The sequence below is a fragment of the Physella acuta genome, unplaced genomic scaffold (assembly GCF_028476545.2).
Source record: "Physella acuta isolate Inbredline_101_S28 unplaced genomic scaffold, ASM2847654v3 ptg000004l, whole genome shotgun sequence".
NCBI classification, from domain to species: domain Eukaryota; kingdom Metazoa; phylum Mollusca; class Gastropoda; family Physidae; genus Physella; species Physella acuta.
In genome coordinates, this window is record NW_026731524.1 from 173,171 (window position 1) to 194,740 (window position 21,570).

The following is a 21,570-nucleotide window of genomic DNA, read 5'->3' on the forward strand; positions in this document are numbered from 1 at the left end:
ATGGGCATGGGTATGGGTATGGGCATGGGTATGAATATGGGTATGGTTTTGGCTTTGGCTTTAGCTGTGGCTGTGCACTTGGCTATAGCTATGATTATGACTATGGCTATGGCTATGGCTATGGCGTATAGGCCTACAGTACTGCAAGGGCGCCCTACCACGCCCATTGTTTAATTTTGTCAATGTGTTCACTCAGGAAACTCTAGACACCAGACATAAATAAATAATTGCCCCGCCCAAAGTAATAGGGGCGGTACTATTTAAATATAGTTATATTCAGTACGTGTAAGCTTTAACATCGAACACAAGCATTAACCATTCGGCTTTAGACGGAAGGATTGAATACACTACATCTATTGTTTGATGTTTAATTTTAATTTCAGAGACTTGCAAATCAGCTCGCTCATGTAAGTTTTTTTAAATGTAAAATTTATGTAAATATTTTGTTAAGTACTTACTGGATTTTACGAAAAATTAACTGTAAAAGGCCCTTACTTGTTCAAATAGCTTAAACTACATTAAAAATAGAATGTTTCACAAATTATTTTTTGAGGTTTTATAGATAGGCACTACGGATTGAATTTTTTTTTATTTAATACATTTCTGGGTGTTTAATAAGTTCATATGTTTACAGTTGTTAAACTATAGACAAAAATAATATATAGCCGTCAATAGCAGTACTGGTTGCCATGGAAACCGCGAAAAGGTGTGAAAACTAACATCTTTTCAAAGCGCTATAACTTTGTTCCCATAAGAGATTTTTAAAAGCGGATGATTTAGATTTCTCAAACCAAACTAAACATTTCTACGTTTACTCATTTTTAAGTAAATTTATGTGCACAAATTAGGGGGTGGTGTTACATAAATATCAATATTTCCTAAAGTATTGTAGTAAACTTAATCTACAAACGTAGTTTTGTAGATGGTGTAATGTTGAATGCACGTGAAATTATTTAGTCTTGTATGACCAAGGGTTTTAAAAACTTAGCGATTTGAATGTTGAATTTTGAGTAAAAATGCAAAGTTGAGAAAAAGTGAAAAGATTAGCGTTTTCTCTTATAGAAAACAAAAAAAAACGTCTTGTTATGTGTGGAAGAACCATTTGTCTAATAAAATACGCTTTGATTTATGTTGTAAGTTTTAGACAGATTTTTCTATGTATGCAGAAAATATGTATACAACAGGTAATGAATATATGACTATTAAGTATTACTCATCCTATCAATCGAGCGGTATTCTCAGAACAGCTATCATCAAAACAGATCAAGTTTTGTTTGTTAGCCGGTCTTCTCACTTCAAAACAATGTCTTTCTCTACTTACATTGTAGCTTACACAAGTTTATTGTCTTATGATAATAGCCTACTACACAACACTGAGTACAAAGCTTGAGGCTAGACACGCCCCTACACCCCACCCCATCGCTGGATAGTGCGTGAAGAACCGATGAGCCATAGATTACCAATGTTCATTCAACCGCGAATAACACATCTGTGTAGATAGGGTCAAGTACAGGCAGAGTTCCTTCCAGGCATTCTTCTACCGCCCCCCCCCCCCCCCGAACAAAATGAAATGTATATAATTTATATAGAAAATATATACTTTTAACAGTGTGCGCCCCCCGAAGAAAGTCTACCGCCCCCCCCCCCCCCCCGAAAATTTCAAGTGCCCCCCCCCCCCCCCGAAGAAAAAAGTCTGGAAAAAACACTGAGTACAGGACCTAAGTAAATGCTTCTCAGCTATCCTATCAAGTATTTACATTCGTTGCTAGCAAACCCTATACGGAGAGATGGGCATACACATTAACACATGTGTCGTATACAGTCCGGTGTAAAGCCTGATGAACGCGTTCAAGCCTATCACACCATGCCGTAACAAGATTATAAATCGGCCGTTGGTTGAATGGCGAGAAGGGGATGAGGGGGTAAAGGGGATGGACAGTACATTCTTCAAACTGATAATGTTCATGACGCATTGTTTCAGCTTAGTATAAAGCGTACGAACCAGTGTTAAATATTGTTCCATTGACAATCAACAGTACATTTCTAGGCAGTTTCAATTATTAAGCTTAATGTTGTTGTATAACTTTAAAACAACAAATAGAAGAGTATATGCAAATAAAGTAACAAACTAAGGCAGGCGATTGTTTTGTTTATCTAGAAACAAGATGGCTGCCTAGCACACGTGGTTAGTTGCAAACTATGGTGAATTATTTTGATTTAAAGTACTGTAATATGACTGGTCAAGCGTATAGATGAATCTCTCCCCATTCATAATTTTTACGCACATGCCCTTATATGGAGTTTGATATAAAATTTTACTTTGTAGAAAACAACTTCTATCCCACTTATTTCTAGAACAAAAGATAAGGTCACTACACCAGCGGGTACACGAGTGCTTGGCCTTTAGATTGCTGTAAATTTTATGGGGCCTCGAGGGCAATAAATGATGTAATACCGGCTCTAAGATAGCCGCTATCCGCGTAGTAGTGTGAAAACTTGCCGGGGGGGGGGGGGGGGTACCATGTTACACATCGCAATAAACGGATAACCGTAAGCTGTAGAAGTCCGAAATGTTCGGGTTAGATAGATAAAAGGTATTAGTACAGAATTAAGAAAAAAAAATTTCGGGGAGCAAAATTAAATTTTTATCGAAAACATGCGTATCTTGTTCTCACAAATTATTTTTTGAGGTTTTAAAACAATATTACATATCATTAAATATTTATAAAGTAAAGTGGTCGGGTGCCCGATCGGGGCGCAGGCGCCCAATTTAGGCAGGCATCTGCATCGAGCCAACAGAAAATGGGGGTCGTTGCCGGTGGACCGCAAAGTCTACGATCATCAGTTCAAATCCGACCTCGAATGACCCGCGCCTTATATGAGCTATATATCGGAAAATAACTTTGCCGAACGACCCCCCCCCCTTGCTTCTTTGTGAGAAGGTAGTAAAAGGCCTGTGTTTCCGATACAATTCGCGATATCCGGAAAAAAATCTGCAAAGTGAGTGATCAAAACTGGCCAGTAGTTTTTCCCTATAAAATTTTTTGAAGTTAGGGGTCGTCCATAAATGACGTCACACGCCTAGGGGGGGAGGGGGTTCAGACTTTTGTGACGATGTGTGACGAGGGGGAGGAGGGGGTAGAGACAGGTAGAAAAATAAACATACTAAATAATAAATAATATTTTTTTACATTGGTTGCGATACTTCTAAGTTGTCAAAAGATTGTGAAATATATATTTGTTCTAATTAAATTGCCCTATAATTTGACGATGTGTGTTGTGTAGTAGACTGCCGTATATGCAAATTTGTCAATACTGCTATATGAATAAAGGTCGGAAGCATATCAAATAGTGAGGGTGAGGCATGGGTATCAGTGTAATGCTTACTATTCTTTGAAGTTTACAGGGTAGGGCAGTCATAATAAAACTTTAAACCTCGTTTTCCGAATATCTATATATATAATTCTCTTCTGAGATCAGTTAGAAAACAAGCTGCAAGCGCGCCTTTGCAGTCCCCTCTCTTCCTCTCTATCATTATCACTACCACCCCCACCCCACCCCCACATGATCTGGTGAGCGGTGTTCACTCTGTTTACATTTTACAATCACAGAGACGGGTTTGGTGACGGCTATTAGGGGCAGATAATTTAGTTTGAAACGATTTTAAACTTAGAGGAGGTAACTAAGAGGAGGCTGCTTTCACGTGGGGGGGGGGGGGTAGTGTTTTTAAGCAAATATTTTCAATGGCAGCATTGGTACTGTCGAATTCACAAATTATAAATTACTGAAAACTCCAAAATCAAACAGCTACTGCCTTGTAGTTTGTTCTTGGGTGATCAAAGGCTATGGAAGCAAATCCAGAAAGAAAAGCAGGCTGAAGTCGGAGTCAACGGGCCATCTATTATGGCGCATAACATGCTGGCACGCACTGCTTAATTTTATGATGGAGGAAAGAAATAAGACTAACAGAAGTGGCGTCCTGCCTGTTGAATCCCGCCGCGCAGGTAGGGGGCCGGGCTCTCCGCCTCGAAGGAGCCCACAAAAGCGAGCTGGTGGTTCCTCTATTCTTGCCTGGCCAGCCAGGGGCAAGGATCAGAAGGTAAATTCTACTGGCCAAAATAGTGAGGAAAACAACAAATTACTTGTTATCCTGCAGTGGAATGCAGAGGGAGTTAAAAAAAAAAAGGAAGCCTTAAAAATATTCCTACATGAAAATAAAGTAGACGTTGCTTGTATTCAAGAAACTCACCTCAACAACAATCTTCGCTTCTCTATTTGAGGATACACCTGCATAAGGCAGGACAGGGAAAACAGACCTAAAGGAGGTATCCTCATTCTCATAAAAAATGACATTCCAACAACAGATATCGTTATACCAAACTCAACAGCATCTGAGATAATGGGCACCAAACTCATACTTGCAGAAGGTAACCTAAATATCTTCAATTGCTACTGTCCTCCTGATAAGGACCTGGAACTGGACCGCATCTCCCTGCCAAACAGCGAAGAGTGCCTGGTTGTGGGAGACATGAACAGCCACTCCCAGAGCTGGGGTTACCCTGACCTCAATGCTAAAGGAGAGGAAATTGAAGAATGGCAAGCAGAAAATAGGCTCATCCTTCTAAATAAACCTGATGACAAACCAACTTTTTACTCAAGGTCTTGGTTAACCACGTCTACCCCCGACCTAGCTTTTGCTACTAATGGCATATCCAAAAAATGCAAAAGAGAAGTTGCAGATCAACTAGCCACTAGCGACCACCGACCAATCCTGATCCAGATAGAAACATCAAACAGGCCAATTAAAGCCTACCCCCGCCCTAGATGGAACTACAAAAAAGCTAATTGGGAGCTCTTCTCTTCCCTCACAGACTCCTACACAAGACCAATCAACTGTAAAACCAAACAGGTGAACAAGTAATACACAGCCTTCTCAAAAGCAGTTCTGTTAGCAGCCAAAAAATCTATTCCAAGGAGAGCAAGGAAAAATTATATCCCAAACTGGACTCCAGACCTCCAGATACTCCATGACGAGAAACTAGAATGCTAGAAACATTGTTGAAGAAAATCCCACTGTAGAGAATAACATAAAATTAAAATCAGCAAACGCAGTTTTTAGAAAAAAGTATCTAACTGCATTGAGGAAAAGCTGGCAAGAAAAAACAGAACACCTCAATGTAGATAGAGATGGTCATAAACTATGGAGTATTGCAAAAAGGCTAAACCAAGAAGAAAACAGAGCTACTCCCATAGTCATCGACATTGAAAACACGATCAAAACAGAAAAGGATGCAGCAAAAGAATTTATAACCCACTTCAGCAAAGTGGGACAAATAAATATCAGCCACCAAAGAGTAAAAGAGGTTAAAAATCAAACTGAAGTTAAAGAAAAACTACAGAAAGTCTCTCCCCCCTCCTCCACTGGAATGGTAGCTCGAATTAGCAAGAAGGAGCTCGGAGAAGCAATGAAGCTCCTCAAACTTAAGCAAGCTCCAGGCCCTGACAAAATCTCAAATGATATGCTCATGCACCTGGGCCCCAATGCTAAGAAAAAACTGCTCCAAATATTTAATGCAAGCTGGAAATCTGGGAAAATCCCAAATATTTGGAAAAAAGCAATCATGATACCTGTTCTAAAAATAGGAAAACCCAGGAACAAAGTCGATAGCTATCGCCCAATAAGTTTAACAAGCTTCGTTTGTAAACTGATGGAAAGAGTAGTAAACAACAGACTGACCTGGTTTCTAGAATCGAACAATCTACTAGCAGACGAACAGGCAGGCTTCAGGAAGTGCAGATCTACTGAAGACCAAATCACCTTCATTTCTCAGGAAACAGAAGATGGCTTTCAAGAAAAAAAAACCAACCTCAATAGTGTGGGTCGACTTTGAAAAAGCCTTTGACAAGGTTTGGGAGCAAGGCTTAATTCTAAAGCTAATAAACCATCAAGTATCTCATAACATGCTAAACTGGATAAAAGGTTACCAAAGCAACCGAAAAGCATCAGTCTCCATGCAAGGAAAAAGAAGTCACACAGTAACTATAAAAAATGGAGTCCCTCAAGGAGGAGTCTTGTCTCCTACTCTCTTCCTCATTTATATAAATGACTTAAATGAAAACATCAAAAGGAGAGTAAAAAGAAGCATGTTTACAGACGACCTTTCACTAATCAGCACAGAGGAATATATTGGTACCTCAAAATTTCGTCTTCAAGAAACACTTGACAAGCTCGGAAAATGGACCAAAAACTGGGGCTTATCCATCAATACCAAGAAAACAACTTATTCAATCTTCACCTTATCAACTAAACATCAAAAAATGAAACTTACCCTAGAAAACCAAGAGCTAGAAAAAATGACCACCCCAAATACCTAGGAGTCACTTTTGACACTCGACTTACCTGGAGAAAACAAATAGAAAACACACAAAGTAATGGGATCAAAAGACTTAATCTAATGAGGAAACTGGCAGGAACAGACTGGGGAGCAAATCACCACATCCTGAAAAAAACCTACACCAGCTATGTGAGACCTACGTTAGAATATGGTGCTTCGGCTTGGGGCTCAGCAGCAAAAACAAATATTAGCAAAATTGACAAAGTTCAGAACATTGGTTTGAGAATAATGACAGGAGCCATGAAAACAACACCCATAAAAGCTATGGAGGAAATAGCCGCTCTTAGCTCAATAGAAGAAAGAAGAGAATCAAAAATCCTCACTCAATACACAAAGCTAGAGGCAGTGGAAAACCATAACCTAAAACAAAAACTCCAGAAACCCAGTCCATCAACCAGACTACAAAGAACACGTTTCATCAAAGAAGCAAAGAATCTGAAAAAGAAATATGAAATCGAAAATATCATTCCTGAAGCAATAAAACTCAAAACCTCTCCCCGTCTTGGATCTCCCACTGTCACTTAACCATTATTGACTCAATAGACACCATAGGAAAAAAATCTGACTATGATCTAGAAGAACTTAAGAAAATAACAAATAAACACATTAAGGATCAGTACCCCAGCAATACCTGGATTAGAGTTTTCACAGATGGCTCAGCTGAAGATGCCACAAAAAACGGCGGGGCTGGCATCCTTATTGAATGGCCAAGCGGAGAAAGCCTGGAAAAGGCAATAGCCACAGGTAGCCTATCCGACAATTTTAGGGCAGAAAAAGAAGCTTTAGAACACGCAGCAAACCTCCTGTCAGAACACCCTGAATCACCGAATAGTCAGATTGTATTTCTTACAGATGCCAAATCAGTCCTGCAATCCCTACAAAATCCGGAGTCCTATATTCAGACACTTATGACAGCACTAGAGAGGCTAAAAAATACCTGCAGCAGAATTGTGCTGCAGTGGATCCCGGGCCACTGCCAGATCCAGGGTAACGAGATCGCAGACCAGCTGGCAAAAATTGGGGGAAAGAAACCACAACCGGAAATTTCGCTACACCCAAAAGAAATAAAAAGAATAATTAAAAACAAACAAACGCAAATGTGGTCTGTCACACACCCTCACTACATTAAAGACGACGGCTACTACAATTAAACACGAAAACAGCAATACATAATCTTTCGACTTAGAACAGGCCACAACAGACTAAATCAACACATGCACAAAAAACTGAAGGTTGGGTGTAGCGAAATGTGCCCTTGTGGCAAGGCCCCGGAAAACACGGAGCACGTACTCCAGGAATGTACTCTGTATAGCCAGGCAAGAGGCAGACACTGGCCCCAGCCCACCCCACTCAGGGAAAAATTATATGGGACACCTGACAAACTGGAAACAACAGTCCGGTTTGTCCACGAAGTTGGACTTGTTGTCTGAATCCTCCACCATATTCAAAAATTAAGAACGAAGAAGAAAGAAGAAGACTGAAAAGTAGAAAAAAAAACAACTAAATAGCGGCGTATGATACGCAGCGGGTCGGCTCGTTTTATTTAAAAACTTATGTTCAAACTTAGGGCTGCGACTCTTGCCTTTGATGACACGCCTTGTCTCCCTTACATCATGGTGTTCATGCCGATAGCTCATGCTTGTTGAACGATCTAGTGGAAAAATAACTAGTACGATCAGTTCCAAGGTCGAGATCACGTGATTTTTGTAGGTGCGGCCAAAAAAAAAGCGGATGTGTGTAGGGTCAGCTTGTGATGCGTGTTTATTCGATCAACTTAAATAGGCCTACACGTATCTTGCTGAATCAACTTTGTCTGTGTGAGGCTTTTCAATTGAAAGGTAGATCTAATAATCTCATATATACTGCTTAAAAATCGACAGTTAATGATGGATAAAAATAAAATGTTCCAATGTATTTTTGATGCCTACGTGCTGGCATATCCTAAAAGGAGTAAAAAGATTTGCCAAGAAGAAGTCGTTGAAAAGTGGACTCAACTAAAAAGCAATTCAGATCGGCACTTGAAAGCGGAGGTCTGGCTGCAAGAGCTAAAAGCAATTGCTGCCGCTAAAAAAAGGCTCACCCTATGATTTGGCAAAAGAAATACCTAATACTAATAAGTCACTGAAGTCAGATAAAAAAGCGAACGATGCTCATGAAGTCAGTGATTTCAAACCCTCTACCAGCAAACTATCAACATCTAAGCAGGCTACAGTCCAGATAAACTTACAATCAGAGATTGAGATTCTGAATTCTGATCTAGTCGGCTTGTATGAGCGACAAACTCGCGGAATGTTAACGCAAGAACAGAACATGGAGCTTAAAGAAAAGAAACAGAAAAAGAGTGATTTGGAAAAAAAGCTAAAGAGGAAGATATCTGATCAAATAAGATCTCAGAAAGCTCGAAATGAAAAGAAAAGAAAACTGAATGCTTTGTTTGAAGAGAATCCGGGGCTACGCGCCACTTTGAATGTTAGATCTAATTCTGGCAGGCCAAGGATTGAAGCAGATCAATCTTCTTTATTGGAAACTATCATAAACATTGCTATGCATGGATCAGCATCACACGAAAGGAGGCAGCACGAAGTCTACAGGACTATTAAAACATTAGATCAGCAAACTTATCAGTTAAAACAGGATGGGTTTATAATTAGTAGAAGTCGGCTGTACCTTCGACTGTTGCCTAGACGTACTTCTTCTCATGAAGGGCAACGACATGTATCGAAAGTCCCAGTAAAACTGATAAGAGCGCAAAACGATTGCCATGCAAATCACATTGATCGCTTGTTTACAGCGGCAACACTGCATCACCTAGAAGAGTTAGCTTCCATGCTTGGACCGAATGAGGTATGCTTTATAAGTCAAGATGACAAGGCCCGCGTTCCGCTTGGGTTGACAGCAGCTAAAAAACAGAGTCCATTGCTCATGCACATGGAATACAGGGTGAGCTTGCCTGACCATGACTGGATTGTGGCTGCTGGACATAAGCTGATCCCTTCAGTTTATGCAGGGATAAAAATTCAGCCCAACGCCTTGGAAAATCGAGAAGCTGTTGGATACTCCGGCCCAACATACATAGCAATCAGATCTGGTAAACATTCCTCATCCACAGCGCTTAGTCATGGACTTGATTTTGAAAAATTACTTACTTTACATGAATTTGATATCACAAAGAGCGGTGTGGATCAAATTGTTAAACCATAATTAGTGTTGACGGTTGATGGTGGCCCAGACAAAAATCCTAGGTATCAAAAGGTGATCAAAGTTGTGGTACACCACTTTCTCAATCAGAACTATGATGGTTTGTTCATTGCTACAAATGCACCAGGAAGAAGTGCATTTAATAGGGTTGAAAGAAAAATGGCGCCACTTAGCAATGAGCTCACAGGATTAGTTTTACCCCATGACCACTACGGCAGTCATTTGGATGAAAGAGGGGTTACAATAGACACAGATTTAGAGAAGAACAATTTTCAGTTTGCCGGAAACACTTTGGCAGAAATATGGTCACACTTGACACTGGATACATTTCCTACAGTGGCAGCATACATAGATCCAGAAGCGTCTGAACTCCTTGAAACTTCTCTGCTCTCAAAAGATCAGCGTTGGCACGATATTCATGTGAGAACTAGCCAGTATTTGACTCAGATCGTTAAATGCATGGATGGTAAATGTTGCTCAAAGCCAAGAAGCTCGTATTTTAGCGTAATAACTGATAGATTTCTTCCTCCACCTTTACCAGTCACCCAAACAAGCTGTGGACTAACAATACCTGAGCGTTCAACAGATGGCTCTTCACATAAATTTCCATCTCTTTTTGTTGCTCAAAGTATAAAAGTGGATAAAATCCTTCCCCGCTCTTCAAATCCTTATCGCACAATCCCTTATGATTTGTATTGTCCGTCTGTTCAATCCGTGATCAGCGACAGGGTTTGTAAGAAGTGTCATTCATACTTCTCTTCATTGGTTATGCTGCGCAATCATTCTTTAACTCACAAACAGGAATCATCAATTGTGCCATTACAGCGCATCAGGCCTCTGAGAGTTGCTGCACGTCGCCAACGTGAACTGATGGTTATAATTGCCAATGCAATTAATGGTGAGAGTGTAGATTGGATAGAAGAGGAAGACTTTGATGTAAAGGGAATTCCCATTCCATACAGGAAAAAAATCAATTCCGTCCCCGTGTATTCAATGAAGGAACATTTTAATTCTCCATTGGAGAATGAATAAGCTTAAAATTAAATATCACAACTTTTAATTTAGGATTGCCATATTAATACTGTTGTAAGTAGTTTTTTTTAAATACTTCTGTTTATGATCTTGCTAAGATTTAGAAATATGAATGTATATAGATATCGTCGGTTAAGTATAACTTGTTACTGATATTATTATTTAATCGTTATTAATAAAATGTCTATAAAACTTGCTTAGATTTAAGTCAGTTTGAAAGTATTTCTTGTCCTATTTCAACATCCTCTTCGCTAACAGCAAAACACGCAATTTAATAATCTAGTGGAGAGTCTTTACTATTAAAAATCAATTACATTAATATTGCTTTGTGAGAGATGACATCCGTTAAGTCCATCATATAGGCTACAATGAAATATACTAGGAAAATTAAAGGTCTGGGCATACTGCTAACATTTAAATAATTTGCATATTATACTCAATATATAGTTATTCTAACGTGTGTCGTCATGTCTGCAAGAAATACCTACATTTACATTAAGTATTTAAAAAAAAAATAATCCTATCAGCTTTAACATTACCTCACTGTATTACTGTTTACCTGCTGGTGCCACGAATGGGTCCTGCGCGCTCATTTTTAACGCTGTGTCAACGAGCGGTAATTTTAAAGGGATGAAAACACAGCAAATTTAAAACATAGGATAAATTGTAAATTAGGGGGGTGGGGTGGAGTGTGACGTCATTTTAGGGGGGTCTGAATTTTTGTGACAATGTGTGACGTAGGGGGGGGGGGGGGGGGTAAAAAAATGGCTTAAAAAGCGTGACGTCATTTATGGACGACCCCTTATGGGGAAAACAGGGTAATTTAAACACATATTATTGGGTACTTACCGTAGATAACTGGATAGGTCGTATGAAAAAAAGTGTCGACTCTACTCAAAGCCCTTGACGAGCGCTATGAGAAGAGTGCGAGTAAAATTTTCCTGATATGAGCTACATATAAAAAAAACATTTTGGAACGACCCCACTTTGATATTTTATAAGGTGGTAGAAAAACGCCAAGGGGTGTAAGAATAAACTGGCCATATCCGGTAAAAATCTGTAAAATGGTCAAAACCGACCAGTCGTATTTCACTATAAAGTCATTGTAACTTTTCTGAAAAACTAGGTAGATTCAACTCAGATTTTACGGTACTTTATCCCTGTACATCTGGCTAATTTTTCACATGCGCCCCTGTAGATGACTAGGTCATCTAATGAAAAAGCTGTTATTAAGACTCTAAACCCGCGATGAGGGCAAAAAATAACTGCGAGTTAAATTCTTCTTATATTAGCCATATATTAAAAAGTTGTCGAAAGATCCTTTAAATATTTAGTGAGGTCGTAGACCGACATAGAGTTTATAAAAAAAAAACTATATTCACGTAGGAAAAACCTATAGCGCCGTTTAGTTTGTCCAGTTGGCGTATATTTTAATACATAGTCATAGTAATCTTAATCCCAAAATTTTTATAATTGTTTAGCTTTAAATATAGTTTATACTCAAGTAAAATCAACTTTTTAAAATAAAATATCAAAGGACGAATAGTAAAAAGTTACAATAACGGCCGAGAAACACGTTTTGTCACGTTTTTCGAGTCAAGTTAATAAACAGAATGTTTTTAGTTTTAATTTTTTAAGTAGTTTACACGTTCACGTTCACGTTCAAGTTCACGTTCACGTTCACGTTCACGTTCACGTTCACGTTCACGTTCACGTTCACGTACTCGTACTCGTACACGTACACGTACACGTACACGCACACGCACACGCCCACGTACACCGTAACTGCAACCGCAACCGCAACCGCAACCGTAACCGTAACCGTAACCGTAACCGTAACCGTAACCGTAACCGTAACCGTAACCGTAACCGTAACCGTAACCGTAACCGTAACCGTAACCGTAACCGTAACCGTAACCGTAACCGTAACCGTAACGGTAACGGTAACGGTGACCGTGACCGTGACCGTAACCGTGACCGTGACCGTGACCGTGACCGTGACCGTGACCGTGACCGTGACCGTGACCGTGACCGTAACTGTAACACTAACTGCAACACTAACTGTAACACTAACTGTAACTGTAACATTAACCGTAACTGTAACAATAAAAGTAACTGTAACATTAACCGTAACTGTAACATTAACCGTAACTGTAACATTAACCGTAACCGTAAACTTAACCGTTGTGGTAACCGTAAATATAGCCCTTGTGACATTTCGTTTAGCTAACTAATAGCTTTAATCTAGTTATATCTTTACTCAAGTTATTGGTTTTTTAGAACCGTAAGCAGTGTAAGTAGCCTACCACTTCAGTTTTCTATTCTTTGAAATCGTTCAAAATTTGGTACGGAACTAAAAATTTGATTTACTAATTATAAGAAATTCTGTCAACATAAATGCAACTGTTTTCAAGCTTTTACAGAAAGATAGATACAAACACACACACATATCTATAGCGAAAACCGTAAAAATTAAGTTTTTTTCCGACAGAAGGACATATATAAGTTTCAATTTCGAGTTTTCTCATCATTACAATACTTCCTCTATACTTCGTATACGAGATAGTGAAAATAATACCTATTTGCCCCCTGCCCTCAGTATTTGCAGGTGTTCTAACATTATTTGCATTCTGAACATTAAAACTGCATTTGTGAAAACATTGTATCTCAACCTAGAAAAAAATTATCAGTTTTTCAGATTGGACGAAAAAGATGTCTTTAGCTCACGTCGTTGTGCTTATGGCTTTAGTTGACACTGGAGGTGCTGGTTGCAGCAGAACAAACTGGACGGAGAGTTGGAAAAAAGCAGGAAACTCAAGGTGTAATGGTTATTATGATTTTATCTCTGGCTTTTATCGAGCTGCCTTCACAGGTGCTGAATCTGACAGTATAGAATTAATAGAAGGAGTTGAATGTTGTTCGAGAAATTTACCATGGGACAAATCAAGAACACAAGTAATGATTGCTAATTGGTGGTATTCGTTTCATAGAGACGACTCCTGGTCACTCTGTCCTACTGGTTATTTCCTTAACGGTTTTTACAGAACGAAAGACGCTGATCGTGGCTTTCTGGATAACATAAAAGTGGGACGTTGTTCTAAACCATCTGACCACCCAGCATACTATAGTCACTGTTATGATCACGATATTGGGACATGTTTTGCTAACGTAGGTTTGTGTAAATGTAATGATGGTTACTATGTCACTGGTTTGTACAAAGGGAACTGTAGTAGACTTTATTGTATACGGACTTTGCGATGTTGCAAGCCGGCGTCAGCACCAGAAGTACTAGACGAGCTCTACATGGTGCAGACACGCATTATGGACAATACAATGTACGACATTGCTAATTTTTCGGATGTTATCGGTTACGACTGGTGTGGAGGTTGTAGAGCCCAGTTCACAGGCGAGGATTTTGTTAGAGAAGGTGACACATGGATTTCTAATGTAGATCAACCCTGTCGTGGAGACAATAATAATAAACGCCTCAGCATGGCGTACGGCGACTGGAGCTTCGCTATGAAAGACATCAAATACGGACCTCACATCATCCAAAACTTAGTACCAGAAACTATAGACTCGGGGACTTTTTATAACAATCACGTGACGGAGGCTATGAAGACTATTATACGAAGTGAGTCCAGCGTTCGCACAGTCACCCACACGACAACCAGTTCTTGGAAAAGCAATCTTGATTTAAACATCCAAGTTACTTACAAGCCACCAGGAGTGGGAATTAGTGCTGGATACAAGTTTGGATATGAGACAAGCACGTCTACAAAAAATGAAAAAAGTGAGAAAACATCGAAGAGTTTTACAATGACTACTAGTAAAAATATCAAGGCCTATTCTGCTGCCAAATGGAGTTTTATCGTGGCAAAAACACGAACTTCAATAACGTACACGGCTACAATCATAGCCAGGTTTTCTACCGAGCTTCAAGGCATTCTACGTGGGGGTGGAGGAAAGCATGATATTGACACAAATTATCATAACAAGTATCATGGTAGTGATAGTGTGTCAAAGGTGAACTACAAGTTTGGCAGTTCAAGCGTCCCATTTTACACAGACCTAAAGCAACAGAGCGATACAAGTTCACACCCTTGGTTGTGGAACGACATGAGAGACGCGTATCCAGAATTTCAACAAATGCTAAACGATTTGTGCGATGAGAATCGATACGTCTTTCAACTGACTGGAAGGTTTGATGATGTTGTTGGTACAAGTGGAGATTTTACCTGGGAAGCTGTACCATTAAGTAAACGATCAGCAGACCGTTACAAGCGTGTTCCTGACCGTATCTTCCAGAATTCAACACATGTCGCTAGAGCTTTGCCTAATGATGACCCTCCGATTAAATTTGATCCTCCTTAAGCGAATACTCTCGCTTCATTGATTTCCGGATGAAACATCTTTGACAGGATGTCATTAAGGAATTCATTTTAAACGATAGTCTATGAATAAATAAAAGTCAACTTAATAAAGTACATGCGTTCATTTGTGTTGCATAATTGTAATTGAATCAGGCGTCGCGAATGGGGGCAGGAGGTGAGGACCTCACCTTGCAACAACAAGACAAAATATGGCAAAATATAGAGTGCAAAAATATAATCGTTCTAGTTAAATGAACAATTAATCAGTTAAATAGTCTTCCAAGAGCCAAGTTGATAAATCTCGACTTTGTTGAAGAGGGGGGGGGAGGGGTTGACAACATGACGTAAACCTTGTAACGATGGAGAAAACAATATAAAATCCGTCTATACTAATATCGTACTATAGATAGTAATAAAGGATATGTCTATTGACTACTAGCATGGAAGTGACACAACATTTAACAGTTTTCTACAAAAGTAATGATTTTTCCACTTGATTTAATAACTGTTAGAATTAAGCCCCTCGATGCCTTCTTTTGGTGGATCAATCCGAAGTGGATTGGTTTAAAATTGGAAAATAACAAATTTTGAATCAATAGGCAATAACAAGCGAGCAACAGAAATTGTTGACTTTAAACATTGACAAACTTTTCAAACAATTAATACACTTCCTAAATAAACTTGATCTTGAAAATTTGAATATTTTCATTGGAATATGTAAAATTATAATAATTTAACTACAAATCTAGTATACACATAAAACGAAAAAAAAATTTCATCAACCTAGCTGTAACGATAACCAAGGTCTCATGTTTCTACACACACTCACAGTTATACAGGCAAGATTGCCAAACTATGTTTTTCCGACTCAGTGGGGTGTAAAACGTCGAGATTTGAAAATGTACATATATATATATATATATATATATATATATATATATATATATATATATATATATATATACATATATATATATATATATATATATATATATATATATATATATATATATATATATATATATATATATATATATATATATATATATATATATATATATATATATATATATATACATAAGTGTCATATACTTCATGGTCATGGTCATGGTCATGGTCATGGTCATGGTCATGGTCATGGTCATGGTCATGGTCATGGTCATGGTCATGGTCATGGTCATGGTCATGGTCATGGTCATGGTCATGGTCATGGTCATGGTCATGGTCATGGTCATGGTCATGGTCATGGTCATGGTCATGGTCATGGTCATGGTCATTGTCATGGTCTTGTTCGTGGTCATGGTCCTGGTCATGGTCATGGTCGTGGTCGTGGTCGCGGTCGCGGTCACGGTCACGGTCACGGTCACGGTCACGGTCACGGTCATGGTCATGGTCATGGTCATGGTCATGGTCATGGTCATGGTCTTGGTCATGGTCATGGTCATGGTCATGGTCATGGTCATGGTCATGGTCATGGTCATGGTCATGGTCATGGTCATGGTCATGGTCATGGTCATGGTCATGGTCATGGTCATGGTCATGGTCATGGTCATGGTCATGGTCATGGTCATGGTCATGGTCATGTTCATGGTCATGGTCATGGTCATGGTCATGGTCATGGTCATGGTCATGGTCATGGTCATGGTCATGGTCATGGTCATGGTCGTGGTCATGGTCGTGGTCGTGGTCATGGTCAGGGTCAGGGTCAGGGTCAGATTCAGGTTCAGGTTCGTGTTCGTGTTCGTGTTCGTGTTCACGTTCTTGTTCACGTTCACGTTCTTCATGTTCTTCGTGTTCTTCATGTTCTTCATGCTCTTCATGCTCTTCATGGTCTTCATGGTCTTCATGCTCTTCATGCTCTTCATGCTCTTCATGCTCTTCATGCTCTTCATGCTCTTCATGCTCTTCATGCTCTTCATGCTCTTCATGCTCTTCATGCTCTTCATGCTCTTCATGCTCTTCATGCTCTTCATGCTCTTCATGCTCTTCATGCTCTTCATGCTCTTCATGCTCTTCATGCTCTTCATGCTCTTCATGCTCTTCATGCTCTTCATGCTCTTCATGCTCTTCATGCTCTTCATGCTCTTCATGCTCTTCATGCTCTTCATGCTCTGCATGCTCTTCACGCTCTTCACGCTCTTCACGCTCTTCACGCTCTTCACGCTCTTCATGCTCTTCATGCTCTTCATGCTCTTCATGCTCTTCATGCTCTTCATGCTCTTCATGCTCTTCATGCTCTTCATGCTCTTCATGCTCTTCAAGCTCTTCATGCTCTTCATGCTCTTCATGCTCTTCATGCTCTTCATGCTCTTCATGCTCTTCATGCTCTTCATGCTCTTCATGTCCTTCATGTTCTTCATGTTCTTCATGTTCACGTTCACGTTCACGTTCACGTTTACGTTTACGTTTACGTTTACGTTTAGACCATATAATCATTTTTTTTTTGTATTCTGGCGTTTGTTTAATATCTTTATTTCATCTGCAAAACTCCTATTGTTCATTGTTTTAAAAGAGTTTTCAGTGAATTAATTTGTTCTATTTTTAAATGAAACTTGACACAAAAATAAAAGTCGTGGCATTTGCTTTAGCTTTACTTTCTCACAGATTCCAAGACGCAAATGACCGACGCCTACAAAGACGCAGCAAAATTGAACATTTTTAGACATTTTAAAAAAAAAATGTGCCCATTAAAACACACATCATGGCAATTCCACCGGACAAGAAGCAATTTCCTTTGGGTCCAGTCCACACCTTGGTGTCGGTGAAAGGGGAGGGGATTGTTGTGGGAGGGGGGTGGTTTGGGTGTGGCTCATGGTGCTGTGTAGTGTAGCCTGGTCTTATTTGGAATCAAGAGTGTGTTTTTTTTATGGGATTTGGACTATTCCGTGTGTAGGTTGTAGGCCTATTTGTAAAGAAGAGTCTGAGGTTTTATGTACGTTGTAAGTTGTATTGTTGTTTGTGGTGAGCGATGTGGTTCAAATATTTGGATCCTTTTCGTAGCGTTTTGGGGATATGTGGATCGCGTTGTGTTGTGTTGCCTTTTAGGTAGGATTTATTGTGCCGTGCGCGAAAATGTGCTTGTGTTGATTGATTCGTGTTTTGCATGTGCATGGCGTTATGTAGGGTGTAAGATGATTTATTTGGTCGGAATCGTTTGTTTAGTGTAGTAAGCTTATAGCGATGTTATGTTGTGCAATGCGATGTGCGGAGTGTTGGGGTTTGGGACGTGTGGTGTGGTGTGGGTGTTAAGTTATGTTTATCGTTCATAGTGTTTAGTTGTTTTTTGTGTAATAATTTATATAACATTATGTTAATTATATGCATCTGAATTTTCGTACTATACATACTCTTAAGCCTTGCCAAAATAATAGCATTCTATTAAACAAAAATTATATTCAACGAACTGTCTGTATTGAAAACAGTTTTAGTATTAAAAACTGAACATTCTGTATCACTAAATCCTGATGAACTGATCCTAGTTATTTTTCTAGTTCCCCTATAACCTTAAACTGACTAGTCGTTAAATTTAATTTCAACCAAGCTAATCTCTAAGATATTTTTCAATAATCGCTTTACTGGTATACTCTAAAAAAAATTTATCAAGCTTATTTTAATCCGAAGCCAGATTAAAATAAAGCTTTAACAGTGAATTCTTAAAGTTGCCACGTAAGTATATTTTTTCAACGCGTTGCTTAACTTGAATGCAACGTATTATATCATATAAGAAAACATACTTTATTTATCAGAAAAATTAAGCTTTAAAATACAACCAAACCAAACCATGGGATTATTGCCCCTATGTGATACATATTATATGCAGAATTCCTAAGCATTGCAACATATTTTATGTTCTGCATGAATGCGGGTGACTTATAAAATATATATTCTATAAGCCACTTGAAACTTTATCTAATCATAGGGTTGCCACACGTTGGATGAACAGAATAACATTTTAACACAATTTTAGAAATAGAATTATAGAGGTTTTCTATGCAAAAACTTACTTGTATTAAAGGCTTTATGGATGAATACAGTTTTAACAAATTTAAGTTACAAGCATTGTATAGATATAGCTACTGTATGGCATTAGATTATCCGTTCCTGCAAGTGCTCTAACAGGAAGTACCATATTTGGGAACGTAACAAAAGCTCGTGGTAGTCTAAATGCCGAGAGGAACAAATGACGACAAGCCAGTAAATTACAAAACTAGCCGTAAGGCTTACAACCAAACTACATGATATCATTAAGGTCGACCACTACACTACCTTCTAGCCAAAGGCCGATCATTATATTACCGACTAGCGTTAAGGCCAAACACCGAACTATCGATTAGTCTCAAGGACGACCACTAAATTACTAAATAGGTATATTATCCTATAATAAAATGACTGATAAGAAAACCTAACTTGCATGCCCTTGATATTTACACATAGATTCATATTACTTTTTATAGTGATGAAGAAGAAGTTACTCAAAGTATATTAAATAATTGTTTTATGACGTCAGCGTCGTAATACGAATCAGAAAACTTAATCAGTTTTCCTAAACAACTAAATCAGTTTTCATACGAAACTAAATCAGTTTTCCTACAAAGCTATTTTAGTTTTCCAGCGAAACTAAATCAGTTTTGCTACGAAACTAATTCAAGTTTCCCTTGCAACAAAATGTGGGACGGAGTGGTCTAGCGGTAGAGAGCTGGACTGCTAACCCGTAAGTCTCGAGATCGAATCCGGGTTCAAATCAGTAGACCGTCCCTGAGTCCACCCAACTCTGATGGGTACCTAACTCACGTTAGGGAAAGTAAAGGCGGCTGGGAATAGTGCTGACCACACGATCTCTTCATATGCCGAGGTCACAGAAACAAGTGAACTCTACTTCACTTGCCCCATAGACCGTCAGGTTTGAAAGGGAAAACTTACTTACTTTGCAACAAAATTAGTTTTCCTAATTTTTATTTTTTTGAATGAACTTAAATCGCAAGTGCCGAGTATATATATATATATTTTTTTAAAATTGTAGCATATCTTGTGCAATTGGGATTTGTGCCGCGTCGGCGTTTCTTTACGCTTTCGTCTGCGAGCGTGAGGAGAAAATGCCAGCTAGGAATGGCTACAGTCAACGCTGGATGCCAGAACTTGAATGCAAGGATAAAAACCTGGATTTTAAAAAATGGACTCGAAACCATACAAAATTCTATTTGTTTTTGTTAGACTATTCGGCTTTTAACAACAACCAAAATAAAATCAAAGCCAGGTGTCATGTGAATATTAAATATTGGGAAGGTATAATATTCTATTTTGTAAATAACGTCATACATTTTGTTTGAAAAAGATAAGGTTTAAAATTCGCGTATATTATAATATTTGTTTTTCTCAAAAAAATAGACACATAAATTTTGACTCGAATTTTACATTTTTAATGGATTGCTCCCAACAAAAGATTTATGTCCCATTTTTGTCAGTTGACATTGAGGTCATACAATAGTATTTTCTATCAAAATCGATGATGAATAAATCATAATCTGCAAAAAATGTTATAAAACAACAGGTGGTCGACGATTTGTGCGATGAAAATCGATACATCTTTCAACTGACTGGCAGGTTTGATGATGTTGTTGGTACAAGTGGAGATTTTACCTGGTAAGCTGTACCATTAAATAAACCATCATCAGAGCGTTACAAGTGTGCTCCTAACTATATCTTCCAAATTTCAAAGCATGTTGCAAGGGCTTTGTCTAATAGTGATCCTCCGATTAATCTTCATCCTCCCTAAGTGGATCTTCTCGCTTCATATAGCTTCGGAAAAAAAACATATTTGATAGAAATATGAATGAATAAAAGTGTAACTTAATAAAGCACATGCGTTTATTTGTGATAAATAATAATGTTAACGTTAACGCACGTTAACCCCCCGGGGTATCGCGAAGGTCTTTCTGGGGGGTCGCCAACTGGTACACTAACTAAACCTTAGTAATTTGAACTAAAACATAAATATTTAGAAGAATTTTTGAAATTCGGCTTCATTAACATCACTGGAAATGTAATAGAGAAGAAACAAAGCGCACTGTACAAAGTTGTTCTCAGTCACGAATCTATGAAATCTTCAAAACTAAAACGTCATTTGAGACGAGTCATTCGGAACACACCAAAAAATATATGGAGTTCTTTCGTCGGCATGAAGCTAGATGCAAACGCCAGAGACTTGATCGAACAGGAAGTTTTCACCAGCATTAGTGCAAGTATCAAATGAAGTCGCGATAGAAAATGCCAAGCAAAAAAAAAATCAATAGGAGAAAAATGGGTTAGAACGGCTGTAAGGGTTTGTACGGATGGTGCGCCATCTATGTTTAGCTCAAAATCGTGCTTTCAGAAAACAGAAAAGATTTAGCTCCCTAACCACTGCCCTAACCAACAGAGTTTCTGTCAGGCATCTCTTCGGGGGGGGGGGGGCAAAACCGCCCCCCCCCCCCCGAACGAAATGAAATTTATATAATTTATATAGAAAATATATACTTTTAACAGTGTCCGCCCCCCCCCCCCGAAGAAGGTCTACAGCCTCCCCCCCCCCGAGA

General features: G+C 38.8%; 2 protein-coding genes across 2 annotated transcripts; one reads left to right on the forward strand and one right to left on the reverse strand.

The window, feature by feature from the left end:
• The first annotated feature begins 351 nt into the window (after positions 1-351).
• LOC131934886 (aerolysin-4-like) lies at positions 352-14,999 on the forward strand. The gene is made up of 2 exons (XM_059291129.1): positions 352-407; positions 13,316-14,999. Exon 2 carries the CDS (start codon positions 13,338-13,340, stop codon positions 14,997-14,999), a length of 1,662 nt encoding a protein of 553 aa, XP_059147112.1. The 5' UTR covers positions 352-407; positions 13,316-13,337.
• A 63-nt stretch (positions 15,000-15,062) lies between these two features.
• On the reverse strand, positions 15,063-19,286 carry LOC131934944 (histidine-rich glycoprotein-like). The gene is made up of 3 exons (XM_059291250.1): positions 19,265-19,286; positions 16,756-17,361; positions 15,063-15,079 (listed from the first exon to the last, which is right to left on the reverse strand). The coding sequence occupies exons 1-3, from the start codon at positions 19,284-19,286 to the stop codon at positions 15,063-15,065; spliced, it is 645 nt and encodes a 214-aa protein (XP_059147233.1).
• Between the last annotated feature and the right edge of the window lie 2,284 nt (positions 19,287-21,570).

What these genes read in the sequence shown, in the direction of transcription:
- LOC131934944 (XM_059291250.1), bottom strand. Translation starts at nt 19,286, where the DNA reads ATGATCGGCCTTTGGCTAGAAG. An exon ending in GATCGGCCTTTGGCTAGAAG is followed by an intron (nt 17,362 to 19,264) that starts GTAGTGTAGTGG and finishes GTGAACATGAAG; the next exon opens with AACATGAAGAACATGAAGGA.
- LOC131934886 (XM_059291129.1), top strand. Translation starts at nt 13,338, where the DNA reads ATGTCTTTAGCTCACGTCGTTGTGCTTATGGCTTTAGTTGACACTGGA.